The sequence below is a fragment of the Haliotis rufescens genome, unplaced genomic scaffold (genome assembly GCF_023055435.1).
Source record: "Haliotis rufescens isolate VD_foot unplaced genomic scaffold, xgHalRufe1.0.p SCAF_150, whole genome shotgun sequence".
Taxonomy (NCBI): Eukaryota; Metazoa; Mollusca; class Gastropoda; order Lepetellida; family Haliotidae; genus Haliotis; species Haliotis rufescens.
In genome coordinates, this window is record NW_025963836.1 from 348155 (window position 1) to 359416 (window position 11262).

At 44.2% G+C, this 11262-nt stretch overlaps 1 protein-coding gene across 1 annotated transcript; it reads left to right on the forward strand.

Moving 5' to 3' along the window:
* The first annotated feature begins 201 nt into the window (after window positions 1-201).
* LOC125380444 (ankyrin repeat and KH domain-containing protein 1-like) lies at window positions 202-10927 on the forward strand. Its single transcript, XM_048396558.1, has 3 exons — window positions 202-1101; window positions 9392-9463; window positions 9983-10927. The coding sequence occupies exons 1-3, from the start codon at window positions 222-224 to the stop codon at window positions 10783-10785; spliced, it is 1755 nt and encodes a 584-aa protein (XP_048252515.1). The 5' UTR covers window positions 202-221; the 3' UTR covers window positions 10786-10927.
* Window positions 10928-11262: the final 335 nt, after the last annotated feature.

Below are 11262 nucleotides of genomic sequence, written 5' to 3' on the forward strand. Positions count from 1 at the left end.
CTCAACACGAGGCTATTGTGGCAACATACTTGGTGTGTAACACAATACCCTGATGAGGGTACCTGCCTTATTTGTGTCTGTGGTGCCACATGAACGCACAGGAATTTTCTGTCAGAGCATTCCTGATTTGGCTTTTTGTCAAACACTTCGGGCTAAGTGCGATGTTGATCCAGCACCAAGTCAGTCTTCTCGTAACTGCGGCGAGCTAAACATATCTCTGCATGATGGAACTAACAAGTGTTGTATTCATCAGTCTTGTGTTCTTGTGTGGTGTCAGAGACGCACATGCTGATACCAATTTGACCGACTTGACTGGACAAGTGAGAGTCCTGACCGCAAGTATCCAAGCATGGAAAGGAAGAGTTGATAATATTAAGACTGATATGAAAAACCACTTTAGGACGTGGGAGTCATCACTGAAAAATCAACTGACTGACACGTTCATTTCTGCCCTGATAAATCCTCTAGTGGAACAAGCGATTACCGGCATCCTGAAAGAGTATAACATTAGGAATATTATGAGCGGACATATTCTTGATGTAGTTAACAGACTGAGAGTCAGTGTACAATACACAAAAACACAACTTCAGGCAGTAACACAACAGTTCAGACGTGTAGAAAAGGAAAGAGACAGTTACAAAGAAAGTCTTGAAAAACTTCGTAGCGAGGTGAACACTGACATCCACAGTTTACAGCTGCAGCTGAATGAGACGAAAGCTGGTCTTCGTGATGCAAAGATGGTGAACACTGTTCTTAGGGAGGAGTTAATGACACTGAATACAAACTGTGTGGGGAGAGAAGAGATAGAAGCGCGCACCCATGATGATCAATCATACAGGGAGGGCTTGCAGGAAATGCAGCAAAAGTTAAAAACTGACATTCAGAGTTTAAACATTCAACTAAATCAGACCATTGATGACCTACATGATTCAAATCAAGTAATCACTGGTCTTGCAGAGGACATTGTGACACTGAATACAAGCTGTGTGATGAGAGAAGATATTAAAGAGGTCAATGTTACTGACAGGTCGCTGACTACATCGTCGTTGTCGCAGGTGTCATTCACAACATCGCCCCCTTCGTTTTCTGATGTTGCAGGAGGTGAGACTTTTAGCAGTGATTTCTCATATGTCTTCTTCTGCCTTTAACTTGTGTCTAAACTTTCTGTGTTATAAATGTGTAAAACAATAAAATACACTGACACATAACAGTGTAATCCTACATAAAACTGTCTCAGAAAATTGAGATGTCTGAATAGAGTCCATGCAAAAGATGCATGAAATATATTATTTCCTTTGAAAAAAGCAGAACACATTGAACATATTGGCTAAACACTGACTTCCGCCAGTTTCAAGAATGACAATAACTCTTAGGCGTTCATTACATTGTAGACCGCCTCCCTGGTCTAGTGGTAGAGCGTCCGTCCGGAGAGCGGAAGATCCGGGTTTCGATCCCCGGCCGCGTCATACAAAAAGACGTTAAAAGATGGTACTTGTTCTTATCCTGTCTGGCGGCATTAAGGGGTTAAAACAAGGACTGGTCGGCTCGGAGTCAGTATACTGTGTCTGAGTTGGGTATTCATGTTAAACTGCGGCATGGTATCTCAGTGGGCTAGCACTATAAATCGGCATCAGTCCGGTCTAGTACAAGCAGCCACACACACACACACACACACACACACACACACACACACACACACGTGCATGCACGTCGCTATGTAAGTGCAATTATCTTGGACGCGACGTTAAACCCAATTTCACCTCACCTCATTACATTGTAGACGACGCATTCCTACTCTGATCATAGATATTGCAGTGCAGCAAGCGTAGAGAGCTTACCAGCTCACGTGCACGGAGGAATGTTTGTATGCAAGGTTTCGTGTGTGTTGATGCGTTAGGGTTTCGTTCCGAAACCGTTTAGCGTCTGTCTCTGGCAGTCTTTTTTTCAAAGCACATCGTCCTTCTGATCATAATATCAATGTGCCAAGATCCTATTTCCTTTGGAGAGTTTTCAAAGACGGGACACCCAATACCCAGGTACATAGGTTAACGTCGGTATGAATACTCCCACCAATATTCATTACAATATAGAAAAGAGTGCATGACTCAGGTAAAAACTAGAAAAAATGCGCGTCTCTTAAATAAGTTTTTAGTAACACGACATTTATACATGGTGAAAATATACAGGAGCGTTCTAATCCTGCTTCATGTATACACAAACTCTAAACTAGGCTAACTATACTACTGTGTAGTAAATTCAATAATAATCGAGTATACAGTAAGAAAGAATCATGAACAATCCATTACATTTCATAAGGTGAGTGTGAGTGAGTTGGTTTTAACGCCGCTTTTAACAGTATTCCAGTTATATCACGGCGTGTCAGCTTAATGTGGGAGGAAAGCCCGAAGTGATGCAGGTCTCAGACGTTTACCACTTCGGTGAAACCCACGAGCACGGGTGTGGTGCTGACAAACCTAGAAACATAATCGGGGCGAACCGGGATTCGAACCCACGGTTTCTGGCGTGCCCAAGGGACGCAACTCTGCACAGCGAATCTCGGCGCCTTAGACGACTGGGCCACCCGTGCCCCCGAAAGAATCATGAACAACCCAGTACATTTCATAACGTGAACAAGCGTTGATGTCAATAATGTCACTGGGGTCAAAATTGGAAATCCAGCCAAAGAGAGAAAAGTCAGTAACGAGTGTGTCCGCCCCCAGCAGCCACACATGCAACACAACGACGCCTCATGGATGTCACTAATGTCTGTAGTGTGTTATGTGGGATAGCATGCCACTCCAAACTCAGCCATCGAGCAAGCTTGCGCAAATCTTGAGGTGGAGGGTGGCTCTCTCTAACACGTCTCGTTAACAGATTCCATACGTGTTCAATGGGTGCCATATCAGGAGAATATGCTGGCCATTCCATGCGAGTAACATTGTTTTGTTCCAGAAAGTCAGTGACTACGCGTGCACGATGAGGTCTAGCATTGTCATCCTGGAAAACCGCCTGCGGGCCTATTCGATGAAGACAAGGAATCACCATTGGTCTCAAAATCTCATCCCTGTAGCGAACAGCATTCAAATTCCCGTTGATGACGTACAGATTGGTTCTGTGATGAAATGAGAAGGCGGCCCACACCATGACACTACCACCCCCAAAACGATTGTGCTCACGGACGTTGACGTCAGCAAAACGATCCCCACGCCGTCTGTAGACAAGAACACAACCGTCATAATGTTTCAGTGAGAACCGAGATTCGTCAGAAAAAAGAACTGCTGAAAACTGTTTTCTTGTCCACTGCCGGTGTTGCCGTGCCCATGCGTCTCTGACTGCTCTGTGACGAGGAAGAAGAAGCGGTCTAACGGCTTGACGTCGGGGCCTGATGTTTCTTTCCCTCATACGGTTTCTTGTGGTTTGGTCACTGACATTTGTTCCTGTAGCAGCCCTCAGTTGCCTTCGAAGATGGTTTTCTGTGACTGTTCTTGACCCCGACACTGTACACCGACAGATGCTTCACATGTACTTGACCCCAACACTGTACACCCACAGACGCTTCACATGTACTTGACCCCAACACTGTACACCGACAGATACTTCACATGTACTTGACCCCAACACTGTACATCCACAGACGCTTCACATGTACTTGACCCCAACACTGTACATTGACAGATGCTTCACGTGTACTTGACCCCACCACTGTACACCGACAGACGCTCCACATGTACTTGACCCCACCACTGTACACCGACAGACGCTTCACATGTACTTGACCCCAACACTGTACACCGACAGACACTTCACATGTACTTGACCCAAACACTGTATACCGACAGACGCTTCACATGTACTTGACCCAACACTGTACACCGACAGACGCTTCACATGTACTTGACCCAACACTGTACACAGACAGACGCTGCACATGTACTTGACCCCAACACTGTATACCGACAGACGCTTCACATGTACTTGACCCCAACACTGTACACCGACAGACGCTTCACATGTACTTGACCCCAACACTGTACACCGGCAGACGCTTCACATGTACTTGACCTCAACACTGTACACCGACAGATGCTTCACATGTACTTGACCCCAACACTGTACACGGACAGACGCTTCACATGTACTTGACCCCAACACTGTATACCGACAGACGCTTCACATGTACTTAACCCAACACTGTACACCGACAGACGCTTCACATGTACTTGACCCAACAATGTACACCGACAGACGCTGCACATGTACTTGACCCCAACACTGTACACCGACAGACGCTTCACCTGTACTTGACCCCAACACTGTACACCGACAGATGCTTCACATGTACTTGACCCCAACACTGTACACGGACAGACGCTTCACATGTACTTGACCCCAACACTGTATACCGACAGACGCTTCACATGTACTTAACCCAACACTGTACACCGACAGACGCTTCACATGTACTTGACCCAACAATGTACACCGACAGACGCTGCACATGTACTTGACCCCAACACTGTACACCGACAGACGCTTCACCTGTACTTGACCCCAACACTGTACACCGACAGACGCTTCACATGTACTTGACCTCAACACTGTACACCGACAGACGCTTCACATGTACTTGACCCAAACACAGTACATCCACAGACGCTTCACATGTACTTGACCCCAACACTGTACACCGACAGACGCTTCACATGTACTTGACCCCAACACTGTACACCGACAGACGCTTCACATGTACTTGACCCCAACACTGTACACCGACAGACGCTTCACATGTACTTGACCCCAACACTGTACACCGAAAGATGCTTCACATGTACTTGACCCCAACACTGTACACCGACAGACGCTTCACATGTACTTGACCCCAACACTGTACACCGACAGACGTTTTACATGTACTTGACCCCAACACAGCACATCGAGACGCTTCACATGTACTTGACCCCAACACTGTACACCGACAGACGCTTCACATGTACTTGACCCCAACACTGTACATCGACAGACGCTTCACATGTACTTGACCCAAACACAGTACATCGACAGACGCTTCACATGTACTTGACCCCAACACTGTACACCGACAGACGCTTCACATGTACTTGACCCCAACACTGTACACCGACAGACGCTTCACATGTACTTGACCCCAACACTGTACACCGACAGACGCTTCACATGTACTTAACCCCAACACTGTACACCGACAGACGCTTCACATGTACTTGACCCCAACACTGTACACCGAAAGATGCTTCACATGTACTTGATCCCAACACTGCACACCGACAGACGCTTCATATCATCGGCATCCACGACTTCTTCAGCCCACAACCCCCTAACCCCATTTACATGGTCATTCCAATGATTTAAATAAATGTGGATTCAGAATAAGGATAATGATTTTGAGAGCAAACTTGCCACAGTTCTGAGTCCCGTTTCAAAACAATTGTTTGCCTGATAAGTCGGAAGAAGAATGTTTACAGTACAGCACTGTCTCTAGGTTTCTAACGCTCTACAGAAATATATATTCTGATCATGGACACAGGAGTTATAGCTGTTATATCACAGACGCCGAAGGTTCCAGCGCAGAATAACTACACAAGATGAAACATTGCCACATTTCTGAGTTCCATTTAAAAAATAACTCGTCTGCCTGATTGAATTGCCAGAACCGCATTGTCAAGGGGTTTCTAACGCTCTGTAGACATAGATCAATATTCTGTTAACTGGTATACAGCAGGTATAGATACAGTTCCGTACACCTGTATAGCCAGCTGGCTTACCCACTAAGAGACCAAGCAGAATAATATTGACTCTTTTAGGAGAGTCCTGTTAAATAACATTTAGTCCCGTAAATATAATTATATTATTTATACAAAAGGACAGACAGACAAGAAAAAAAAAAAAATTTCCAATTCATTCCCGTCTCCGACACCTTTTTAAATTGATGAATAGGTTCGGTTGACCCAGTCGTTTTAGGCGGCGCAGTTCGCCGTGCAGAGATCGCCGAATTCCACCCAGCACCATACCATACTTCGGATGTTCCTCCCACATCAAGCTGACTCACCGTGGTGTTAAAAGCGGCGCGAAATAATAGTCATTCAGGATATGCTTTTTGAAAATCCTTTATCGATAAATTATAAACATCATATTTCCCAATAATGTTTGGATGATGTTTATATGCTTACTACATCAAACTTCAGATAGCCAACGAGTCTTTAACCCACAGATTTAGCTCCTACTTAACGGACTTAAGCATGCACATGTGTTATTGCTGTGACTGAGTTAAATACCTGGGCACATTCATCTACACTCAAATAACATGTTAAGGACAGATTTTGAATATAAGCAATACGAAAGGTAACAGCGACAAGGCAACACTTCATCACTATGTCAGCGGCCAAAATTGTTTTACACATTCAACATTCAAAATGGTGGCTACCGTCGCGATAGCTTCGGTGCTGTGTTTGCTTGTGATAAGGTTAAGTAACTGGTCAGTTGTTATCGGTAATTTTCCGATCAAAACAAAAATATGAGTTCATGGTCTGATGATTTTTAATGAACAAAAATGGTGTCTCAGGGCAATGGCATATTGCTGAGTGCGGCGTTAAACAACAAACAAAACAAACAATCTTACAGTCAATAGATTGAGTCGTTACGTTACAGTCAATAGATCGAGTCGTTACGTTACATTCAATAGATCGAGTCGTTACAGTCAATAGGTGGAGTCGTTACGTTACAGTCAATAGATCGAGTCGTTACGTTACAGTCAATAGATCGAGTCGTTACAGTCAATAGGTGGAGTCGTTACGTTACAGTCAATAGATCGAGTCGTTACGTTACAGTCAATAGATCGAGTCGTTACAGTCAATAGGTGGAGTCGTTACGTTACAGTCAATAGATCGAGTCGTTACGTTACAGTCAATAGATCAAGTCGTTACAGTCAATAGATGGAGTCTATATAGCGACGTGCATGCACGTACTATTCCGAACTGATGCCGATTTATAGTGCCAGCTCACTGAGATACCATGCCGCAGTTTAACATGAATACCCCACTCAGACACAACATACTGACTTCGAGGTGACCAGTCCTTGTTTTAGCCGAGAGCGACAGACAGGGTAACAACAAGTACCATCTTTTAACGTTTTTTGGTATGACGCGGCCCGGGATCGAACCCCGGACCTTCCGCTCTCCGGGCTGACGCTCTACCACTAGACCACGGAGTCGGTCGGTCGTGAGCGACAGGGATGGTGGAATACAATATGCGTGTTTACTAGTATGGTAAAAGCCAATGGCCTTTTAATATCTCACACGTCTATCTGGAAAAAGAATTAGGTAAAGAAACTTGCATCTGAGCATTCTCAAAGACGTTGAAAGAAGGTACTTGTTGTTACCTTGCCTGCTGTTAATTTATCTTAAAACGTCATTTTATCACACTGTTGAGTTTTAGTTAAGAAATATAGTTTGCTCTACCCCCGTGTGTGGTGTAATTAAGCAAAGTGTTACTGAACTATTATAGTTAAAGCATGAGGACGCTTGCGTTGCTTTGACGTTATAATACTTAAGGGCAAAACTACATTGTACTAAACAACACATGTGGCTAGAGCAAACTTTATTAATTTTCTTAGATGCAGAATTATTATCCTAACTTAGTACTCCAACTTCTAAATGCCTATCAAAGAAAATATGATTGTAAGTTTCATCCTCAGAACTATTAACAATTATTTACAACTGAGACTGAAGACTATATGATATTATTCTAAATCTATTCAGTTAAGTGTCGGTTGCGTTTTTTCGCTCGCATTTTTCAAAACGTTGTTCTGCATCATAGAATGGCAGAAATATACCCCCGCTACAGACGGGGCCGAATGTATCAGCGTCATTATTTGTACACTCAGGTTTGTTCTTCGAAAACGGGAAATATTATGTGAAACAAATGTATTTTGCAGGGCACAACATTGTTTTTAAGGATGGCGAAGAAATGTAGAATGTATAAGGGCAAATGTTCATTATTTTATGACTAATTTAGAACGGACGTTAAATGCGAAAACAATTTGGCGCATGTCACACGGGCAATCGGCATTTCAAACTTATCACTTTGTAGAGCCACGTGTTTTTTCCCTTCTTTACACAACCAAACATCGTATCGAACATCTTGTAGTGTAGTAAGCTGATCTGTGATGAATGTACTGCCGCCACCGCTCGGAATGTGTTGCAAAGAGTTTTCCTGACACTGAATTTCCACTGTGTTGCACACGCGCTTAGTCAAGTAGACCTGTTGCTCTTTTACATTCATTGTATATCATCATAAAAATGTCATCACTGAAATATTATTCTGTGGCATGTCGTATTTCGACGTTTGTAATACTGTATAGCCCGAGACATCAAACGATGTAAAATTCACCAGTTTCAGAATCTAGTTAAGAGAATGTTTGGGGAATAAAACATCAAGCATAGTCACTTGGAACAACAAATAATTTACGATAGGTCGCAGCATTTAGTAGCCTGTTACCATCAAATGGCAAAGGAAATAAGGACACAGAGAAACCATCAAGACAGTTGTCGATTTGACATGTAACAATTGTGTAAAATGTCCATTGTCCACAGACAAGAAATATGTTTTCCTCTAGAATTACACTGGTGGGCGTCATATCCTGGTCAAAATACATATAACGATGTGCACTGATTCTCACTGACAACAAAACCCTGAGTATAATTTAAATACACAGGAATAATATAGAAGGAAATGAAAATTAGAAAACAATGTTCAGTATTTGACCTGTATGTACCATGTTGGTTTGCTATTCACAGAATTGATGCTAAAATGTAGATATAACGCACCAACTTGAGGGGCCAATTCATTGTCACAACAATTCCACCCAAAGTTAAGGCACTCAGATAAAATACTAATCATTTAATAATTGGGAACACTATGTATTTAGCTCGCCAAGTCTCGCTAAATACAATGTTTATTCCTAATGCAGGATATTTACCATCCCGAAACACATTCACGTGATAACCTCTATCTATTATTATCCTGATAACTTGAAACAAGTTAATTGCTTTGCCAGTACCAACATAAGTCTCAATTCAACAAGCGTGTACAAACGCGCGGCTCAGATGAACAGCAATCTCAACGTTTGTGTTGTATATTTATGATAGTCGTTTGAGTGATTTGTTAGTCGCTAGACTACCTTATATGTTTAGTAATGTTTTACCTCTACTTAGATTAACGTATTTAAAATTGTATTAGATCTAGCTCTAATCAGTAAAAAATTCAAATACATACAATTTGTCAAATGGCCATATCGTGTATGTATAATGCTTGTGTGGTTTGTATTGTTTTCTGAACAACATGTTCTGTGTTTCAGCCTCGAGTGATCCGAGTCGGACCGAGGGCACAACAGTGACGACCACAAGGACCACTGGGGACAACTCAGCAGGTAGAAAGCCCACACTTTAATCCCTCCACAATTAACAAGCTGGGGTATAGACCCGTGCGGGTTCTGACTTGCTTCATGCATGTCATCGTATACCAGTGTCGATCGGTGCTCATGTTGTCAGCCACTGGACTGTCTGTCTTTATCCGACTCCGCCATCTTGTTGCTGGACTACTGCAAACAAACAGACTGACATACTCCAATGCCATATCTTATTAGATCTAGCTAATATTTCCAAACAGCAACGTTACTGACAGTATCATCTTATAAAGCTCAGTTCATCAAACGTTAACACTATCCAGCCATACACAGAATAATGTTACAACAACTGGATGTGACAGAAAGATTTTAAACATTGACGACGTAATCCTTGATTACATGAACCAGCTGATCCTTGTATTGTCAGCCATGGTGGAAGTGGTTGATGACGTACCGTGTCACGTATCACTACGTTGAGGTGTGAACCATGTAGATGTATGACGAAGATGTCTGGAAGTGTACAGAGTTTAATTTGTGTTACAGCGACTCCATCACCAGCAGACTGCAGGGACCTCTCTGTCGCCAGCAGGAGGGGGAACCTGGAGGAGGTGAAGCGGCTCCTGTCGCGGGGCATCGACGTCAACTGTAGGCGGGGAAAGTGGAGCTGGACACCGGTGATGCCGGCAGCACGGTGGGGACACAGCAACGTGGTGAAGCTCCTGGTGAGTAAAGGGGCCGATGTGTCACTGGTGGACAAGGACGGTGACAACATCCTTCGCCTCGCCTGTATGGGAGGGCACTTGGAGACGGTGGAGTTTGTGCTGTCTCTGAACGTGGTGGACATCAACAGTAGAGGAGGGGGGAGCAGGACACCGGTGATGACGGCAGCAGAGTGGCGACACAGAGACGTGGTGGAGCTCCTGGTGAGTAAAGGGGCCGATGTGTCACTGGTGGACGTGAACGGTGACAACATCCTTCACTGGGCCTGTTGGGCAGGACACTTGGCGACAGTGAAGTTTGTGCTATCACTGAACGTGGTGGACATCAACAGTAGAGGAGGGGGGAGCAGGACACCGGTGATGAGGGCAGCACTGAGGCGACACAGAGACGTGGTGGAGCTCCTGGTGAGTAAAGGGGCCGATGTGTCACTGGTGGACGAGGACGGTGACAACACCCTTCACCTGGCCTGTTATAGAGGACATTTGGAGACGGTGAAGTTTGTGCTGTCACTGAACGTGGTGGACATCGACGCCAGGAACAACTCGGGGCGGACAGCGGCCGACGTGGCGAGACGCAGGGGACATACGCCAGTGTTGGATCTGCTCGTGTCCCACGGCGCTCAGTGACGTCTGTGTCGTGTTTGTGTAGACGGTGGAGAAGGACGCTGACAGTGACGTGGTGTGCCGTTCACGTCGTCGTGTGTAAATATGTCTTCATTTACGTAAAACTGTTTGTTGTTTTTGGAGATGAATAAAACTTGTAAAAACTATTTCAGACATTTTGTCATTTGTTGTGTTTGGAACTTCGCATCATCAGGTAAGAAAATTGTTAACTAAGTGTAAATAGAGATGATGTGTGAATTGTATGTAAGCACCCCACCTCGTGATATACTCATGCATGTCGCTATAAATGTCTGTGTTAGTTTTACGTCATAAGTATGTAATTAATCGTGAAACACAAAAAAACTGTTTGTTTACATCTCGCCGACTCGGTGACCTCAGACCGAGGCGAGGTTCGCCCAGCTGACGTGGCGCCAAATGTACAATGACAGTGACGTCACACTGTCGATGACGTCACGGCATTCCGGCTTAGGTCTAAACACC